We start from the raw sequence: 22,047 nt of genomic DNA on the forward strand, positions 1-22,047 counted from the left end.
ATGTCCTTATTAATGCACACTTTATAACTTGCTTGTTGGATTTATTAAAAACGAACGAATGAAAACTAAATGTCTTTGAATATCTTTATTATCATTTAAAAATGAAAATTAAAATGACCAGTAAAAATAGATTATGACCGGATTTTTACGACCCTGTCAGTCAAAATGACCGGCGACGAAAAAATCTAGCGCAACCTCTGCTTGGTACACCATTTCTGTCAGCAATACAAGGTAGTAAGCAGGTCTTCCCATTAACGTGACCTTTGGGATCGTCATCTCTTAGAAAGTATTCTGAAATGGTTTAGTCATGGCAAAAGTGAGACTCTGTAGCCAGAGATGGGCAGTATTTCTATTACTTGTATTTAAAATACGTATTTCAATTACATTTGAGTATTTTGTAATTTGTATTTGATAAGGCCGATAAAAAGCAAATGTAATTTGAAACAAAATACTTTGAGTGGAGTAATTTTGTATTTAAAATACTCAAAATACTTTCTCCACGAATCAAAAAACAAAAATAATAGGCTACACAAGCTTATAATATTAGATGTAACAATATTTTTTACTTTTTTAAAAAAATATATATTTTTATCTATATGTTTTTTAAACTTGGGCCATTCAATGTGCCCTTCAATGACCTAGTGGTCTGTTTTATTGGACTGTGCATAACATAGGAAATTGTATGTTGTTGTGGTTGATGCTTGGGATGAGTATGCTACAAATGAATTGCCTCACGTGGGATCAATAAAGTTGTCTGTTGTTGTCAGTGGTTGGGTCTCAAGAACCAAAATAGACACCATCCCACTGGCCAACGAAAGAGAGAAATGTATAGGCTACTCACTTGCTGTTAGGTTAGCCTACCTGTTCACTTTTGTATTCATTAACCATTTATTTTTATTCATTTTTCTGTGCAGAGCTTGATGTTTTTATTTATATGACTTTTATAGTACACATAGGCCTAATGCTATTCATATGTTATTATCACAGTGTCTGTGACTATTGTATTTGTTGATACAAAAAAGTTTATGGGCTGTTAAGTCTGGTTAATAAATATATATATATATATATATATATATATATATATATATATATATATATATATATATGTGTGTGTGTTCTGCCTTTTTGCGGGGGTTCACCAGAGCTTTGTGTATATGCTATAGCCCAAACCTGAATACTCCGCTATACCTAATTGTGAGAAAACAAGCGCAAATTTGCAGTAGCTGCGACCAGATTTGCTGCTATCACGCCATTAATGGATGAATCATGGTTGTTCTTTCTGGCATAGTTACTTGTGGTCTCTAATTGCAGCATGTAAATTCTGAGCATTTTTGGTCAAGGACTTTTTAAGTTATTCACAAAAAGATTTGAATCAGTTAGTATAGCGCCAACTATGGACGAATTGTGGGCATTCTTTCTGGTATAGTTACTCATGGTCTCTAGTTGCAGTATGCAAATTTTGAGCATTTTTGGTCAAGGACTTTTTGAGTTATTCATGAAAAGCTTTGTGGACCGACTGACCAACCGACAGAGTGACCTATAGAGCTGCGGGTATTTTCTGGATTTGAAAATACAAAATACATGTATTTTATTTTGATACATTTCTGGCACCAGTATTTTGTATTTTATTTTGATACATTTGAGGGGTATTTTGTATTTTGTATCAAAATACATTTTGATGTATTTGTGCCCATCTCTGTCTGTAGCAGGGTATCAAAGATCATACATAAACGTTCCCTGGAATTAAACACAAAGCTTTCTGTGTGGATGGTGGTGCTCTCACCTTCACCCATATTGGTGGCTTTCTTGATCACCTCCTTGAAGAGAGCAGGTTCTTTCTCCCAGCCACCAGTCTGAACCTTGCAGCGATGAGCCTTGGACAAGAACTGCAGAGCCTGAAAAACCACACAATAACACCACAATCATAGTACGTAGCTACACAGAAGTCAAATGCAGTCATGGGTTTTGCTCATTTTGTGTTTTAAAGCTGACGACTCTCGGTTGATAGCGTGACATTTCATCTTATCAAATCAACCCAATCATTGCATGTCAGTACACTTTCAATGTTATCATTACTGGCACCAACCTTTTCGTTGTCCTCTGGGTCAGAGCTGTGTCCGTCTCCGTACAGCAGAGCGTACTGCTGCCATATCTCAGAGTCACTGCTGTGGCGGGAACTGACCCGGCCCAGAAGCTCCTTCACTTTGGACTGCAGAGTCACTGCCTGCTCGCCATGACTGTCCATCAAGTTTTCAACAACTGCCCGAACCAGGATTTGTAGAATCTGCCATGGAGAAAAACAAATGGTACAAACATCAGATTTGTGTTAACAAAAGAAAAATCACAATTGATGAAGTCTTAGTGTCATTATATGTGATGTCATTGGGTTTGAATTACACATGCAATCCTTTAATTACTGTGATTTCAAAGCAGTATTGCTCAGCACTGCCAAAGAAACCAGTGAGGGAGTGGCAGGAAGCAAAGTAACTGGGTTTATGGGAAATGTGGTTTTAATCTTCACAAACACTTGCACGCATGATGGCATAATTATCCCTATCATGGTTACCCTAGTTTATGGTAATTACACCAATCTAGCACTGTTATCTACTAATGATACACTTGTGTTGAAAGAACAAGTCAACACACACACACAGGGCAGAAAACTGGCACTGCTCTCTAAAGAGTTGAAACTATTCATTTAATATTTCTGGTTACACCTCAATCAGAGGTTAAATCAGGAGCCCACCATCCTTGCAATGAATTCAGATGGCCTATTTCACAGGAAACAATTCAGCATGTAATCCAGTGCAATTTTATTTCATTGATATCAACTCCACTGTCAACGGTTCACTCTGTTTACAACATGTCAGAGCTTGGTGAAGTTACTGCTAATCAGAGAACACACTGCTGTTGCTGCATAATACAAGTGTTCGGCTGATGAAACATGGGTTGGTTTTTATTGTGAAGCATTCATAGGAAGTGTGTTGTATTTGTCATCACAGTTAGCACTGACCCTGATTGTTCATTTAAAAAATGCATCTACAAAACAAGTCATTTTCAGCACTTTCAACGACTACAATTATTCTGTTGTAATCTGGACACAGTTGCTGCTCATCAAGTGTTTGCCATAGTATTAAACTGCATGTGTGACCACTGTCAATCAACCCGGATGGAAATTGTAAGGATTACAACTTATAAGAAATGCTGATAATGGAGGGCGCCTTTAAACACAGAGATTCTCAAAAGCATGAGTGAGAGTCAATGCATAGGTTAAGTAGATGGGAGGGTGAATCCACCATTGCCACCCTTAAATACCAACCCTCTCTCTGAGAGGTCGCTCTTTCAAATGTTTCTCCCTCCCACCACCCCCTTGTCTTCTTTTAAAGGCAAAGTGAGTAAGATTTAGGGGAAATTAAGCCCCGTTTCCACCAAGCATGCAATACAGTTCAGTCTGGTACACATTTTGTGAGAAGTCTTAGATGGTACCAATAGAACCGTTCCTTATGGTCCCCAATGTTGGTCACCCCTCTGTTAGGGAGCTAAAAACACTGCAGTTCGTTGTTTGGTCAATAGAGGATGGTCACCCTTACTCAAGGCTGAGTTGTGGCTGGTTTAGAAGCTTTTATGTGACCACTGTCCATACCCTGGCAAGTTTTTCAAACATATTAATCAACTATAAAATGAAAGGATACAGAGAGGATACAACTTTTAAAGTGGAATGTTTACTTGTAATGTAACTCAATACATGAGGTGATGGTTTGAAACACATCTTAAATGTCAGTATGACAACTGCTACGGCAACACTAAACCCCTGTGCTTCCCTTAAAAGGACTAAATGCTCAAACCCCCTATTTTTTAATATTCCATAGAGAGAATTTTTCTCCAGCCTGTTCTTTTTTGTTCTATAAAATGTTGGTGTGCAACCTCATTCTGTGGACAATAAACAAGGGGCGGACTTCCATCTGTGTCAAAGGTGGAGAGGAAATACAGCGAGTGCTGGACGGAGAAGTGAGTGACAACAATCCCGCCCACTTTTAAGAGTACTGTCTAAGGTGGAAATACGAAACAGATCCAGGGTCTAGGTACATGTCTGGGTTACTTTTGGTTCCAATTTGGAAAGTGTTTGATGGAAACAGGGCTTTAGTGGCATCTGCAGATTGCAACCAGCTGAAACTTCTCCTGGTTAGAATTCCTTCAGTGTTCATTGTTCAGGAGGTTTCTACAGGAGTCTCTTCTTCTCCAAAACAAACACACCAGGCGATTTAAACTGGTAAAAACACTTACTAAAGCAAAACTGTATTTTCTGACACTCTCATCAAGGAGGGGCTGCTTACTACGTTGGCCGATGTAAAAACACGAATGTCCCTATCTAGAGCCAGTGTTTGGTTTGTCCGTTCTGGGTTACTATAGAAACATGGTGGTGCAACATGGCAATCTCCATAGACAAGGACCCACTCCCTTTGTACATATAAACAGCTCATTCTGAGGTAACCAAAACAAGATTCTTATTTTCAAGTGATTATACACTAAAGAAAACATATTCATTACATTATATTTTATTTCTGCCAATATACGCCTCTAAATCCTACATACTGGACCTTTAGAATATTATCCGTTCCAGCGGAGATCTGCTGTCAATAAGATCTCCAACTTCCACCGGTAACAGAGGAATCACCTGTGGGGCCTCTTTGGTGAGTGACTGAGAGCCCTTTTACTGCAGTGACAATTAAGGTAAATCAACTGGAAGGCTATAAAGCACACTTACTTTGTAATGTCATGTCAGACGTCATGCAAGATGATGCAGAGGAGTTTTTACCACCCCCTCCTGCACATCTCTTCACACCTGAACACAGGCTGCCCGAAACTTGCTTCTCAAAGAGTGACAGGGGTGGGGATATATTCTATGTTTTTGACACAGAGGAGGCAAATGATACAGGTGCAAAGACCAACACACACGCTGTAATATCTGCCAGAGTGTCTCTGATGTCAGTCTGTTTGATGTGACATTTCCTGTGATGAGAGTAAGACTAAATCCATAAATAGAACTCTGTCTGATGTACACCTATGCTGTCCATCACTGTGAAGAAATGTGAAAGCTGAATGGATGACTTTTCTGATTCCTGCTAGATCCAGTTAAAGTGTGAAATTAAGAGGACTGGTAATAACCTCTCTGTTGAGAAAAAAGAGAGAATAACACAAATGACAGGCCTGAATTTTCTATGAAGCTCATTTTGAAGTTTACTTTTAGATCACAACAATGACAGAGGAAAAACTCAATTTTTTTCCAATGGATTTTTTGTAAAGTGCCTACAGTATGTGTGAATGTGTGTGCGTGTGTGTGTGTGTGTGTGTGTGTGTGTGTGTGTGTGTGTGTGTGCTTTTGTATCCCATTTAATCCCATGAGGCATAAAGCTGGGCCATGTGACCCGCATCTCCTTTGAAATCTATCAGCCAGTCAAAGCACTTCTGTCACCAGCCCTTAGTCTACACATTCCATAGAGAGGAGTTCATGGTGGTCCCTGTCATAATCTCTTCTTTACTACTGCTCCAGCTCTGCTGCTGTGGGCTTAAAACAACCACAGGGAAAAAAATATGAAATAGAATAAGGCAGAAATGCAGCTTCTAAAAATGTGCCTGAGATCTGATTATATGTTAAAAGAGGGGAAGTGTCACCACTATTCCTACAAGGTGTGAGATGGATGGTAGTAAAAATAGAAGGGTAGAAATAGAATAGTCTTTTGAAGTAAAGAGACTACTTTTATGTGACGTTTTGACAGGTTTGTTTTACTGAGGAAGGCAGGGGAGAGGGGCCAGTGGTATATTTAATTAAAGCTGCACTACAGAAAGAGAAAATAGTGATGTAGAACAACATTTTGCTATAAATATACACTTTGATTTGGCACAAAATATCCAACACTAGAATGGTTGGTATAATTGCACCACAGTGTTCTTATTTACAGAAAAACATTTTAAATCTGTTACCTCAATATGTCATCTGACCGTCAATGTTCACCGTTTGTTGGGTTAGCTTGAAAATGTCAGAATGCAGCCCATCCAGCTGACACTGGGTAACAGGCGGGGTACACCCTGGACAGGTCGCCAGGCTATTACAGGGCTAACATAGAGAGACAGACAACCATTCACACTCACATTCACACCTACGGTCAATTCAGAGTCATCAATTAACCTAACCTGCATGTCTTTGGACTGTGGGAGGAAGCAGGAGTACCCGAAGAAAACCCACACTCACACAGGAAGAACATGCAAACACCGCACAGAAGAAGAATTTATGATAGAAATCTGTATTTCTGTCCCACAAGTTCTTAAACCAAATATACTGTTTACAAGAGTCCTGGATATGACCTGGATATGTGCGCCAAATTTTAAGTCAATCAGTCTTACGGTGTGAGGAGCTTGGCCTTTAAAAGACTGCGTTTTTGGGTGTTAATTACAGTGCCACCATCTGGACAATTGGATTCATATTTTTGGGGAAGCATGTGCATATCATTTCCAGTTACTGGGCCAAGTGTTTTGAGCCGTGGTTTTGAGTCGCAGTGGAAGACGACATGAAAATACTAAATCAGAACAAACCAAGAGGGTTCTACCCCTTCGGTGCTTGGACCCCTAAAAAATAAACCCTGCATCTACCTCAATTATAAATGACTTTATTTTACCAATACATTTTGATGATGTTGCAATAGCTGAAGGTTGAATTCTGTTAAAGCTAGCTGTAGTCTATGCTAGGTTTGCAATATTGAGCAAAGAATATGACCAAAACCTTTTCGATTGTAAATCAGGGTTCATCTGGAGTTCCAAGATTGTCTTTTGTGGCTGCAGTAAAAGCATCCATCAAATATTTCTGTTGAAAAAAGATGAAGCTAATCTTGTCTCTGTGAACACTGAATTTCAGTGATGTTAAGTATAGCTTGAGTCACAAATTTTCAAAGGTTGGATATGACTGAGAAATCTCAAACTATATGTCTGTAAGTGGGATTGATTTACTATGTCGATAGCCGAGAAGTTTTTCTATATTTCGTGTAGGGTCAAGTCAAAGAGTTGTGTTGGTTCGGCTCCAACCTGAAAAGGGGATATCCTGTAGCTTATGAACTTTAGTAAGACCTATGTCAAGAGAATGCCAGGACTTTTGATTTTTCATCCGATCAAGTCCTGCAAGCCTTTAACTGAAATGCTAAATAGTAAAGTTTAAAGTTTGGTTCAGCGAGGTCTCCCAATTGGCTGCTGAAGGGCGATTAAGCTGATTCTAGAGGCCCTATTCAAATTATCTTTAGTGCATTGCCTAAAGTGTATTGTGCAAATGCATTTAGGGTGTGTCCAACTCCACTTTGTTAGTTAAAATATGCATAACCTGGGTTCAAAGTAAGGAACAAGAGGCAAACAAAAGTAGTTATTGTGACAGGCCCAGTACTGAAGATAAAGATAAAGCATATTAATCTTTGAAATACAGTAAATTCTTGTCAAATCCAAAACCAACCATATGTACTCTCAGCAGTCTGTATTAATGTGTAATATTGTGCATTTGGCTTGTAAGAGCAGATTTTAAAAATGAGGAGAAGGAGGGAAACAGAGCAAAGCCAGATTCCACTAACTAATTATTTGCTTGGAACACAGAGGCTGCTGCTGACCCTCTCAACCTTTACATCTTGCACCCTAATTGATGTGACTGGTCATTTGCAGTTACACTCAGAAATGTGAACTTGTGGTAGTCTTGGTATGTGGTAGTCTTGGTATTTCTCCAGAAAACACAAGATGTCTCACTGAGTCACAGTTGTGATTTCAACCACTCCCAATTTAAATGCTACAAACTATGACACTAAAATTAATACAGGGCTCAAGCAGAGCATAAATAATCATGAAAATGCTACCACTTGCTGTTTTGGTTAATTTTTCTGCTTAGAATGTGTTGTGGTTGTGATGTTACTTAAGTGTGCTTAAAGGGGCAGTGTGTAAGATTTAGTGACATCTAGAAGTGAGTTTGCAGATTGCAACCAACTGAATACCCCTTCCCTTACACCTCCCTTTCCAAGTGTGTCAAAGAACCTACGGTGGCCTTCAGATAACATAAAAACGCAAGAGGGACATATCTAGAGCCAGCATTTAGTTTGTCTGTTCTACGCTCACGTAGAAACATGGCGGAGGACAGACGACTATGGAGATATGGGGGGCTCAGTCTAAACTACTGAAAATATGATCCTTGGCCTCAGGTGATTATATGCTAATAAAAAGTATTATATCCAATTTCTGCAAATACCGTAAAACTTCAATTAGTAGCCCGGGCTATTATTTTCTTAAGTCATTAAACTAAACAGGCTTATATATGGGAGAGGCATCTATATGGCACAGGCCTTTAATTCATTTCACACAAAACTGTTGCTCAGCGAAGATCAGGAAATACAATCAAATTGTTTATTTGAACCAGTATGAATATTACTTGGATAAAAATTAGGCTTCCAGTAACATATCAATTACGAAACATTAATTTGATCAAGCTCTGACAGACATTAGGGAGTGCATTAGGGAGGATTATGGCACGTGGCATACTGACACAACACCACTGAATCCTGTTAAAACAATATCCATAACTTGGAAAAGTTTTTACGAAAAACCCTTCTGATTCTCTTGTTAGGTGAACAATTAAACTGTGGAGAATCTAACTGAGTTAACAATGTGTAGCATTGCCATATTGACAAAAGTTTCAAATATTTATTTGTATGTGCAATCAAAGAAGCTAACTGACATTAGCTCAAGTGGGTAACCAACAACCCATTTTAATACATCCCAAAAACTTCTTTAAAAATGAACTGATTGGCAACCAGACCGGGCTTCTTACTGAGACAGGCCTTTATTTGTCAAAATGTGTAGCCACACCGGGCTGGTAAAAGAGACTGGGAGTTTGACTGGGACTAAGCTTTAAATTTGAGTTTTATGGTAGATCTACCTAAATCCTACCCACTAGAGCATTAAAGAAGAACGATGATCTTTTCATATAACTGGGCTGACATAATGATAGAAAACAGAGAAAAAAAAAGCCATGGTATTTGTTCTTCCACAAGAGGTAAAAAAAAGACCTAACCGAATGCCCTGCAACGCACCGCACCAACAAATGCTCCCGCTGGTGGGTGATGTAATGCAAGCTTGGCTGTTTTTTTCACAGGAAACAATACGGTGGCCAAAAGGTAACAAATGATCTCTAATTACAGTTAAACTGTAAATCAAAATATGTAACAGAATCTAGGTTCATATTTTATTCATATTTCAAAGAAAAAAGAAAAGCACAAGAATGTGGAGACCTAAGCCCTGTTTTCACAGTTGAGATGTAGTACCCTTTGAACTAGTATGTAACCTGTACGGACATGTACCGCAACGGGACAGAATTAGTGGTTCTATTGGTACCATCTACAACTTCTGACAATGGAAACGCATAAATAACCATTCTAATGTTAGACAAAACTGAACTGAACTGATCTGAACTGAACTGGACTGGACTGGACTGCTGGGTGGGAATGATGAATATAATTTTTTATTCTTTTTTTAAAATTTCATATACTTTATTAATCCCAAGAGAAAAAAGGCCTGTGTACGGCACTGCAGGGATTACTTCACAGCAGTGTCAAAAAGTACAAGTTCATGAAAGTAGAATGAAATCTGAACATTAGCTGCTGTTTGGCTGTAAGGAGAAAAAAATCCGACATCATTCACTGTGACATCCCATTGAGTCACAGTTGTATGATACATTCATTCCTTGCAATACATACTATCAGAGAGTTAAGTATAATGGCACCTGAGATGATGTTAAGTGCACTTCTTTACCTGGATGTCCTTGTAGTTTTCCCTGAGGTCCATCAAGCGATGGTAGGCCCTGATGGCTTCAGCAAACTCCCCGATGTCAATGCTTACAACGATGAAGTTCTCCCAGATCTGCCAGTGGTCGAAGTTACACTTTAGGGCTTCCTGCAGGGTACGAAAGGCTTTGTTTCTGCCAATGATGGTGACAGGAAGAGAAGAGCGAGAAAGTTAGCAGTGAAAAAATTGCTGTAGTGGTGCAGATTACCTTAACAATTGTGCATTTTGTGATAAAAGCGTCAAATTTGGTACAGTTATAGCCAAAGACATGTAGAAAAAAAACAGATGTGGAGCCACCCTGAATTTTCAATATGGCGGCCAATTTTCAACATGGCCGCCATTGACAACTGTTTTTAGATCAAAGTTCATATTAACGATAGATACTATGTGATAGAAGCATCAAATTTGGTACAGTTATAGCCAAAGACATGTAGAAAAAAATTAGATATGGAGTCATCGTGGATTTTTAATACGGCGGCCATTTTTCAAGATGGCCGCCATTGACAACTGTTTTTAGATCAATTTTCGTATTAACGATGGATATTATGTGATATTGAGGATATAAGTTGAATTTATCTACCATACATAGCACTTGGGAATTATCATTTGGATAAGACATTTTTCAAGATGGCAGCCAACTCCTGCAAAATGGTAGTTGCAATACAGCTCGACTCGTCTGATTTTGATGATCTTTGTGTCAATTCATATATTTTTTATGAATCTGAATTCAAATTATGAACTTCAGAATTGTTCAGAAGCTGCAATTCAAGACTCAAAATATGTGATAACAATAACTGTCTAAGTAGGCCCAGTGCGGGGAAGTCTATTCAGCACTCCCCTTCACAGTAACAGAGAGCTGTGCACTCTAAGGCAGCTTTTTTGCACTTGCACTTCCTAACACAACCCTTCTTACATTGGCAGGAGACAAGTTCATAGCTGGCCTGGCCTGGCCTGGCCTGCATCTGGTAGGCATGTCCAGAAGGGTGCATAGTAGCCCTCAGATGTCTTAGACCAGCCCCATCTACATGGTGAAGGTAGTTCTGGTGTGGACACCAGCATCTGGCCCCACACATGCCCTCCTTGGTAAACTGCTCTCTTCACATGCTCCTCTAGGGCAGCCTTTGTCGGAGCACATTGTGCCTCTTCACAAATAACTTCCTCCTCGCAGTGTCTATTTCTGTGCATGGGCTGGTTCAGTCATATAGCAGTATAACAAATCTCTCGATCGTAGCCATTACCTCCTGTTGTATGCCATCTGGGGCAGAGGATAGTTTTAACAGGGCATGTGTAAGCTCTGGAAAGACAGTCCATACAGCCCAGGCAGTCTTCTTCCCATGGCCAGCAAAGCTTGATACAGTGTCACAGCCCGTCAATGCATGGAACACTGGAAGTGCACGTGCCTTCTCAGGCCCCAGCCCTGCTGCAATTTCATGGGCTGCAAGGTATTGAAAAGCCTTTCCAGGTCCAAATGCCAAGCAAAACTCGTCTTCTGGCTGGCGACCCTGAGCAACTGCAACAGCCAGCACCACAACATCAGTATCAACAGTTTGTATCGTTATTTTCTGATGGCCATTTCTTGCTGCATGGGCCACATGTAATAACATGCCACTATCAGCTTCCTCGTGTGTACATGGAGCAATTGAGGACAGATCTTGAAGTGGTGGCTTGCTGAGGACTTCTACACCATTTGTGACAAGCTGTTTATTGTCCTGCACAAACTCCTCAAGCAGAGCATCTGAGAGTAAGGTGAACAACAGTCTTATTGCTGTCAACTCTGAGAAAGCTTTGCCAGTTCCTGGGAATGGGTGCAGAGCCTACCACACGTCTCTGCACGCCTTCCCCACGCTTTGCTCTTGTGGCAGCTTTCAAGGACTCAGACAAGTAGCGTTCCCACACCAGATCAAGCCTAGTCACATGTCCAGGCACATCCTGTCAATTTAGGTGCGGCTATCTAACTACATCTTAATGTGCATATCAACTAGATGTGGGGCTAACATTAGATCGCATTTAGGAAACTAAACTACACTACCACTAAACTATCACTGAGTAAATCATTATAAAGCAGAGTGTATTTAGCTGCCACTGAACCCCATGCTGAGTTTCACAGCAGTGGTGTCACCAGTGTGCCCTGGTTGTGCTGTGACGTCCGCTCTATTCTAGGCAATTTTATTTCATAAAAATGTGAATGGACACTACACTACACACTCTACCCTAACCCTAACTGAGATATCCAGATCAGATAGATCTATGCAACTGTATTGCTAGTATAATTCTCATAGGCTACCAGTCATGGCCGCCATCTTGAAAAAATGTATTGTTATCACATATTTTGTGAATAAAAATATATGAATTGACTCAAAGATCTTCCAAATCAGACGAGTCTATGCAGCTATTGCAACTACCATTTTTCAGTAGTTGGCCGCCATCTTGAAAAATGTACTATTCGAAAGATAGTTCCCAAGTGCTATGTATGGTAGTATTCGAAAGATAGTTCCCAAGTGCTATGTATGGTAGATAGATTCAACATATATTCTTAATATCACATATCCATTGTTAATATGAAAATTGATCTAAAAAAAAGTTGTCACTGGCGGCCATTTTGAATGGCCACCATATTGAAAATTCATGATGGCTCCACATCTTATTTTTTTTCTACATGTCTTTGGCTATAACTGTACCACATGTGATGCTTCTATCACATAATATCTATCCTTAATATGAAGTTTGATCTAAAAACAGTTGTCAAAGGCGGCCATGTTGAAAATTGGCCGCCATATTGAAAATTCATGATGGCTCCACATCTAATTTTTTTCTACATGTCTTTGGCTATAACTGTACCAAATTTGATGATTCTATCACATAATATTCATAGTTAATATGGAATTTGATATAAAAACAGTTGTGGCTGGCATCCATTTTGGAAAATGGCTGCCATGGCCGCCATATTGAAAATCCATGATGGCTCCACATCTAATTCTTTTATATATGTCTTTGGCTATACATGTACCAAATTTGACGCTTTTATCACAAAATGCACAATTGTTATGGAATGTGTAGTTAAGCTGCACCACTACTGTGCCAAATCCATTAACAACCGTTACAATAACATTAATTCTAACGTTTGGTGAAGGATTGAAAAGTTAATACAATGTTGCTGCCAGACGCACACAAACACACACACACACACAAGTTAAAAGTTAAAAAGTGCTTCTGCTGAATTGGCAGTGGTGCTAACCAGGTATTATTAGAAGCTTTCCTGCTTTGCTTTTCAATTTCAGGCCTGAAAGCACGAGTCTGGTGTAAACAAAGGCTCAGAGACACTCAGGATTTATTTTGTTCCTCTCTGCTTTCACTGCCTTCTCTCTGGTGGGAAATAAACACAGCACGAGGAGCCATGTCTGTGTGAACATGACCATGCCTTTCCAGAGCCAGAGCCATAAAGAACTCAGGCTTAAAGAACGTTACTTTGTCCCATACATACCTGTGATTTAGCACCTTCAGGTATACCAAAAAACAACGTTGCCATAAAAAAAACATTTTCAATTTGTTCTGTACAATTTGCAGCATTTCTTTACTTGCTTGTGCGGTTCATTTCTTCATGCTGTTTATGCATTAAGATAAGATGAGCCTTTATTGATCCCCAGAAGATAAATTCAGATGTTGCTGCAGTGCATCATCAAATCAGTGAATGTTTTTTGTGTCTTATTCATTTGCATTATTTGTCTTCCTAAAGAAACTGCAATTACATAATTCTCTTGTCTCATAAAATTACTGCACCTGTAGGGGGAAAAGTATACAATACGCTCAGTGACCACTTTATTAGGTACACCTGTATTGCTGCTCACATATGTAAATATTTTCATTGAACCTTGAAGTAGATGGCTTAAAGCAGCAGAAGACCACAGCAGGTTCCACTCAGCTAAGAACAGGAAAGTAAGGCTCAGGTGTTTTTAAGATGTATTTTTTTCTAACTTTAACTGTATATTTAACCTTGAATATTTAATTTTACTGAGAAATTTGTCAAGGACTGTCAGTATAGTCTAATGGACTCCACAGACCAGATCTCAGTCCACCTTAAAGAGGTGGTGGAACAGGAGATTCACAGCATGCCAACAAATGTGCAGCAAGTGTGTAAGACATCATGTTAATAATCAGAAGATTCAAGATTTTTTTTTTTTTTTTTTAAGATTTTTTTTCCTGGCTTTTTGCCTTTAACTGACAGGAGAGAGTGAAATGGGGGAGTAAGAGAGAGTGGGGGATGACATGCAGCAAATGGTTGTGAGCCTGAGTCGAACCCGCGACCGCTGCAGTGAGGCATCACGTCTGTATATGGGGTGCCGGCACTGTCCACTACGCTATTGACACCCCAGTTCAAGATTTTTTTTAAGAGACTGTTTTCAGCACCGCTTTGGGTCAATGCCACATACTATGTAGGCTGTCTCTGGGCAAAACAGTACCGAGTACTACCAATGCAAATACCTTAACACAGGCTGCTCTTACAGCTTTTGCTGTACACTCCACATTCATACTCTTACTCACTTCTTCTGGAGGCGAATATAGGCTGTAGAGAGGTTGTTCCACGCTTCTGCATTCTGAAAAGAGGAGGGGATAAGAAATTGAAAAAGGAAAGGAGATAGTAAGAAGGGTAGAGAATATTAATAAATAATAATAGTACGGAACATATAGAAGAAAATGCAGTTTATAAAATACACAATTATGCACAAAGGCTGTCAAAAGGTGCAGGGCTGGTGTGAAGAAAGAGCACTGGTGTTGCAAATTTTGCTGTGTGGTGTGTGTGTGTGCGTGTGTTCTAGACAAGGACTGTGAACGAAGGAAGAGGAGTTACAGTGAGAGACTGGTGGGATTGTTATTCTCTCCATGCACAAACTTGTACTTTTCCACATTATGATGTAGTCAGTGACATTTTGCGTGTGTGTAGGTACTTACATCTGGCTCTAGTCCCACACACCTCTGGAAAGCTTTGGCAGCTCCCTCATAGCCCTCCAGGGCAAAGTAGGCACAGCCGAGGGAAAACCACACGCCGAGCTGTCCAAACACACACGCAGGGACACACATGACACAAATAGGGTGAAACAATACAAGTGAATCCATGTATTATCTATACGCAGAGATATTTCAAAAAGACACTCTAAAAGCTGTTTGCTAGCAAAAGTCAGGGATTATTTAAATCCTGTGTCTGTCTGGAGAGATGACAGTGCACGTCCTCAAAATTAACACAATGTGTCTCCAAGATGTAATACTGTACGCACATGAACTGTCAGAGCAGCATTGGCAGAAGAGAAACATACTGGACTGTTTTAATCATGCTTTTTAAGTGTATAGCAACACCATGATTTGTGGAAGTGGGATGCGAGGATTCTTAAAATAACATCTGAACAGATGTGAAGCCCTGACTATATCTGACAGCTGTTTAATGAAAACTGTTGTCTTGTTTTTCCTTCCTCTAGGTTTGACTATTGATGTTTTTAATTTATTTCTGTAGTTAAAGTTGAACTATGAACAGAAATTACAGACAGCTGGTGATGCATTTTAACAGGCTACTCCTACATAATTAGCACTTGGAGACTTAAGGCAGATTTATACTTGTGTGTCAGCTCTGTGCAGAGCGTATGCCACAGTCTACGCACATGGCCTACACCGTTGTGAGCGTTTATACTTGTGCTGTAGTGTCTGTGGTCTCTGTAAATCCACACAACTATGCATATGGATAAAATCCTCACCTGTTACTTAGCATTTATCCTACATATTTTACATTGTGCGCTACTTATTTTATATTGTGTGTTATTTATTGTCTTGTGTTGCACAACAATCCTGTTGCATAAATGTTGTTTGCTATGCAAACGCAATTAGTTATCTGTATTTCTTATCTGCACCTTAGAAGTAGCCCCCGCAATTTTATTGTATATGTAGCATCCCTTTGTTCCCGTGCAATGACAATAAAGGCTTTCTATTCTATTCTATTCTATTCTATTCTATTCTATTCTATTCTATTCTATTCTATTCTATTCTATTCTATGTCGCCCTGTAGCGAAAACACTAGTTGGCTGTGGGGTTTCTTTGAGTGCTGTAAAGTTCAACTGAGTCAAAACACCCCCAAAACACACATTAAACATGGCTTGATAGGGACAATTTCAATTACAAATACACAACTCGGCTTCACTATAACTCGCAGGATTCACAGACAAAGCACTTGTCTTTTGCTGGACACATTTTCCACACAAATACAACATGCTACTGTTAGTTGCACGAGTCTATGGTTTTTTAAATGGTATAAATTAGCTTAGTAGCTGGCATAATTTTGCTCTACTCATATGAAGTCAGTAACAACAGCAACAACAAAGGTAACATTACAAACTCAGTTCCACTACAGCTCACAAGGTCCACTGACAAAATAACTGTCTTACATTAAACACGCTTTCCAAATAATTACAACATGCTAACATTATTAGCACAAGCCTATGGCATTTTAAATTGCATAAATTAGCCTAGCGACTAGTGGAGATTTCCTCTACTCATATGACTTAAAATGCTTTTTTGTGGGGGCTTTATTGTCTTAACAATTTATTGTTTCTTATCTGTGACATTAAAGTAAGTATTAGTTTTTACTGAGGGGAATGGTTTTCAACTTACCAAAAAAAGAATGCAGAATGCATTGCCCCATGTAATTACATTTTTGGGGAGGTGCACTTCAGGCTACCACATATGTAAGAGCGTAGGCTCTGCATCAATACAGAGCCTAGGTCGTAGGTACAGCATCAATTCAATGCAGAAGTATAAATCCCATTGAAGAATAAGCTGATATAGGGTTCCGACAAAATTTTAATAAATTGGAATTAAATCCAACAGGATGTGAGTATTTCTGTGACTGAAGGCTGCTGGAAACTGTCGAGAAACTGTCCAACTTGACTGCTGTTTTCTGTCACCACCCCCTGCTGCTGCAACCTGATCTCATTCATTTTCCAGATGAGGTGCAGTTCATCTCAAACGAGTCTATTATAATGAACTGAGGCTGCTACACTGACCACAGAAGCTGCGATCACTTGCATGAGCATTGTGCTGCTCATCTCTATTTTTACCTGGCTGGTCTAACTTTTTCTCAATGCACTGCTATGTGGCAATACAACTGATAAAAACTACACAGAGCTGTAAAAAAAACAAGTACAATCTGTTTAAAATGCTAAATATTTCTCTTTAACAGAGAGAATATGACGCGGCAGAGCAACATAGTGGGAGTCTTTACATGAAAAATAATCAATGAATGCATTCGTGATGCTGTAGTTTAAACGATCCAGTTAATGAATTCAGTACCAGTAAATATAATGGACACCTCCAAAGCCTGCACAACCAGCTGCATTATCACTTGTAAAAACTCAATACGCACACAGAGGCTGGCAGCAAACACACGCTACAGAGATAGAGTCTGTGAGGCAGGTAAAAATCCCTGCTCTGCCCCGCTTTCATAGCATGTTGCATCCATGTCCCATGTATTTCAGCTGTCAGCATGCTAACAAGCTCAAATTAACCTCAATTCAACAGAGTCACTTCCTCTGTTGGGAGTTACATGTTACCATTATGCCACTACTTCTGGTGGTAACTGGAAAAGTAACTAATTACTTTTTCAAACAAAATAATGCCATTACAGATACTGGAAGTTTAATGGGCATGTTTCTTGTAACTTTTGTCTTGATCATAGCAGATAAATGCAGCATATTCCCTGTTATCACCCAATTAAACTGTCACTGCACAAAGTGGCCGACAGTCCAGGCAATTTGACTTTCATTAAAAGGCTGACAAGGCTAAAATAAATAAGCCTATCAAAACATACTATGTTTTATTGTTTCGCTACTTTCTCTTCATCACAGTGATAATAGGTACAATTATAAAATAATGAAATCTGACAGTTGTCTTGTCCCACACTTTGTCATATCAACACTAAAATAATGTCTGTTCATTAATAAGAGAATCTGAACAGAAATTTTAAAGTAACACAAAAGTCACTGTCCCTAGTAACTAATTATTTTCATATGCATTAAGTGGCAATGTCATTCAATTACATTTGAGAAAAGTAACTGGTAATTGTAACTAATGACTAATTTTAAGTAACTTGCACAACACTGGTCACTTAATGCATCCTAAGAGGACTGCATTGCTTGTACCTGCATAGTGTTGATTTTGACTGAGTGCTCAAAGCAGTCCACGCACTGCTGGAACTCCTTGTTGCGAAGGTGCAGCAGGGCTTTGGAGCGCATGGCTCTGGCACTGCGTTGGCCCGAAAGCTCCCATGCTCGGTCATAGTACTGATGGTCCCTCAATATGTCTCCCAGGAGGCAGTACAGACTGGGCGTCTCCTTCTTCTCCAACTCGCGGCGAACGATTTCCTCAGCCTGAGCAAATGGATTGGAAAGGAGAGGGAAGGTAAAAGTGGTGGAAGAGGAGAGAAAACAGCAAAGAAACAAATGAGTGATGGAGTGGAGAGGTGGAAAACTGGAGCAGTGTTGGCTATGAAGTGAAAACAGAATAAATCAGGATTTTGACAGGGACTTTGCCTCGGTGTCTTGGTTTAAGAGAAAATAAAAATAAAAATCAGGTATTGTAAAGTCAAGCAGAGTCAAAAATAGAATAGAAAACATTCTAAAATTAAAAATAAAACATGAAAAGAAATACTGTAAAAACTCAAAATAAACCTGCTTCAAAATCAATGAGCTACACAGTGTTTTGCAGGTGCAAATATAGTTCAAAACAAAAAAGTTCACAGTATAAAGTACAGAGAATGTAATACATTTTGATAGATGTGGAAACTTGACCTTAATGTTACGTATAGTATCTATAGGGTGAGCTCAGTCTGTGAGGGGGGGGTCCTGGGTCTTGCTGATGAGGCAGCTGCAGATGGGAAGAAACTGTTTTCTGTGTCCAGGTTGGAAAGGGTCGGCCACAATCTTTCCTGCTCTCCTGAGGTCCTGGCGGTGTACAGGTCTTAGAGGGATGTCAGATTACAGCCAATCACGTTCTCTGCAGGGTGAATTATAACCTGCATTCTGTCCTTGTCCTTGGCAGTGGCAGCAGCGTGCTAGATGGTGATGGAGGAGGTGAGGATGGACTCAGTAATGGTGGTGTCGAAGTGCACCATCACTGTCTTTAGCAGGTTGAACTTCTGTGTGACAAGGGCGCTGATGTTTAGCTCCTACATAAGGTAATGGATGATGGTGGTGCCCAAGGACTCCACAGTGTCAACTGGTTAGTCACAAAAGTGACAGGGGTAGGTGGGGCTGCGTTCATCCTAAAATCCACAACCATCTCCACTGTTTTTAGAGCAGTCAGCTGTTGTTCAGTCCATCCAGGTCACCAGATGGTTCCTCTCCTACCTGTAGGGGGACTTATCCTAATTTAAGAACCCTGTAACGGTGGTATCATTAGTGAACTTCAGGAGTAAAGGAGAAAGGACTGAGCTTTGAGGGGAATCGGTGCTGATGGTCTGGGAGTCAGAGATGTGTTTCCCCAGCTTCACATGATGCTTCCTGTCAGACAGGAATTCAGTGTGGCACACTCAACTGAAAGAGCTTGTCCTGCAACAGATGATGCTGTTAAAGGCAATGCTCAAGTCCACAAACAGGACCTTGGCTTAGGTTCCTGAGGAGGTCAGTTGCTGGAGGATGAAATGGAGGCCCATGCTGACTGCACCATCTATAGACCTGCTTGCTCTGTAGATGAACTGCAGGGGGTCCAGGGGTGGGCCGGTAATTGTTTGGAAGTAAGACATTACAGGGTGCTTGACTTCAAGACCAGGAGGACAAGGAGGTCAGGGTGATGGGTCTGTAGTTGTTAAATCCTGTAGTCCTTGTTTTTTGGGGGAAAGGGATGATGGTGGGGGTCTTCGAGCAAGCTGTTACTTTGTACGTCTCCAGTGAGGTGTAAGCTGCATTCACACCAAATCAGGTGTTGCAGCAATTAGCCGCAGTGTGTGGGAGAGTCACTTAAAAGGCCCATCTGTGGGAGAGTGGAGGGTGAGGACCAACTATAGAAGGCCAGTGTGCCCATCTCAGCAACTGAAACTGAAGAACTGCTGCTCATTTTATGTTTTTTGCAAAACTCTGCAAACTCCGCTGTGCGTAAAAATCTCAGGAGATCAGCCATTTCTGAGACAAACTACCCCATCTGGCACCAACCATGGTGACACAGATCAGACCACATCTGATGTTTGATCTGAACCCTTAACCATGTCTGCATACCTTTATACATTGGCTGATTATCTATTTGCATTGACATGCAGGTATATCAGTGTGTCCCAGCTAAATTGGGCCACTGATATGATTTTTCAACACTCATGTTCTGGCTTGGTTTGGTTTGGTTTGACTCTGCTCCGTCAGCCCAGCGTGGCAAGGATTTGCATCTCCATTACAACAGTGCTCTCTGCTTGAAGGTGTGTCTTTAACTGACAATGGCTTGTCTTGAGTCAATGCTGTTTAAAAACAGCAAGCTGATCCACGGCTAAAGTCCCTCATTATTTTTCTGCATGTGTTTTTCCATCATATAGCAGGGCAAGTAAAAGAAGTTTACCCGGTGTTGGAGGTGAGCTGTTTGCAGAGGTGCAGTAAGAGCCTGTTGTCTGCAACTCTTCATCCAACACCTCATTATGGCAGTTTCTGCTTGGATTCTTCTTCCCTGGCTTGTTTGTATTAAAGACTGAAGAAGTTGCGCTAATTCGGTGATAAACACATTATGTTTCCCACAGATTCTTTACATTAAAAGACCTGTGTTACTTTGATATGTAGAAGCTCTTATTGTGAAACAGCAAAACACAAAAACATTAAGTTTTCATAAGCAGTAACTTAACACGACTCCTATACAGCTTAAAGTGAACACAAAACAGTAAAATAAAGCAGATATCTAAAGTAAAAACAGGACACAGGAGAGAAACTAAACTTGAAACAACAGAGATTCTGTAAGAAGATATAAAAGTACTGAGAGCTGAAAACACACTTAAAAAAACCTTTTTCTCTCTGGTCCGTGAATGGGAGAAGAGAAGAATGCAAAATAAAAACCATGAAATTATAAACAATCTATTGTTCCTGTTGCGTTTACCAGCACTAAATCTGTGCCATGTGTCATTTGGCTTTGCTTATAACTGTCTCAGGTCACACTCATGTCATATGTAATTTATTCACATTATGTTTATGGTTTTGCACTAATTTTGCAATAATCTTCTGTGTGTGTGTGTGTGTGTGTGTGTGTGTGTGTGTGTGTGTGTGTGTGTGTGTGTGTGTGTGTGTGTGAGGTTGTGTGTGAGGTTGCTTGAGCAGGGAACATAAGGTCTTTGATCACCTGTGGATAACACCATTTTTGTACCGTTTCTGTAGATGTACTGTTTTTGTAGGAAACTCTTTTGGGCCACTGACCAAATTCATTTTCTTCATGAATACTAACGTTAAACTTGAAAACCTTTTTAGAATTCCTCCTTCACACCCCAAAGCACTCAAATTGGACTCAGAGCTGATGAGGTCAGTAACAGTAAACAGCCATTCAGGCAGAAATGCAAGGACTTTAACCCTTAAAAGCACAAGTGTTTTTTCAAACATCCCTATATTATAAATCCTTTCAATCTAGTTTTCACTTTTGCTTTAACTTGCTGGTATGCATCTCTTAACCTCAAACAGAAAAACCCATTAACAAGGGTGATGAAAGTCAGCAGCCAAAATCATTGGTATTCAGCAGCAATGCCTGTCTGAACTACAGCAAACAGCTGTTAAAGAAAGCTAAATCCATCATTTCTGACAATATCCATCCCCTGCACTTAGAATTCAACTTTGTACCCTCTGGATCCTGCCTCAGACAACCATCAGTCAAAACTAACAGATATTAATTCTCCATCATGCCTCTGCCATGCCAGCCCTCATCTCTGTAAAATACAGACAGCATCAGCACACCTCTAACCATGCCCGTTTCTCTTTTTTCATTCTTTTTTCTTCTTTTTGTTCTTCGTGTATTCACCCTTTATACTCCTATATGTTTTTTAATTTTTTTTTATCATGTGTGGTTGCAACCCCATTGCAGAAAGAAATGTTGGCATTGAATGTTTCTGCAAACCACCAATATATTACCTTTGCACTTTATAAATTAGCAGATATGTTGAAACATAATTTCAACAAAACTGTGGTTAACGTTGGTTAT

General features: G+C 39.9%; 1 protein-coding gene across 1 annotated transcript in view; it reads right to left on the bottom strand.

Annotated features, from left to right (window-relative positions):
* Positions 1-22,047, bottom strand: part of ttc27 (tetratricopeptide repeat domain 27) — a 116,895-nt gene that overhangs the window by 12,258 nt on the left and 82,590 nt on the right. Inside the window, exons 13-18 of the mRNA XM_050071468.1 lie at positions 18,039-18,266; positions 14,809-14,907; positions 14,401-14,453; positions 9,829-9,994; positions 2,087-2,284; positions 1,784-1,895 (exon numbers count right to left, since the gene is read on the bottom strand). Of these exons, the coding sequence (XP_049927425.1) occupies positions 1,784-1,895; positions 2,087-2,284; positions 9,829-9,994; positions 14,401-14,453; positions 14,809-14,907; positions 18,039-18,266 (856 nt within the window). The remainder of the gene's footprint in view (positions 1-1,783; positions 1,896-2,086; positions 2,285-9,828; positions 9,995-14,400; positions 14,454-14,808; positions 14,908-18,038; positions 18,267-22,047) is intronic.

This window comes from Epinephelus moara, chromosome 19, assembly GCF_006386435.1.
Source record: "Epinephelus moara isolate mb chromosome 19, YSFRI_EMoa_1.0, whole genome shotgun sequence".
Classification (NCBI taxonomy): Eukaryota; Metazoa; Chordata; class Actinopteri; order Perciformes; family Serranidae; genus Epinephelus; species Epinephelus moara.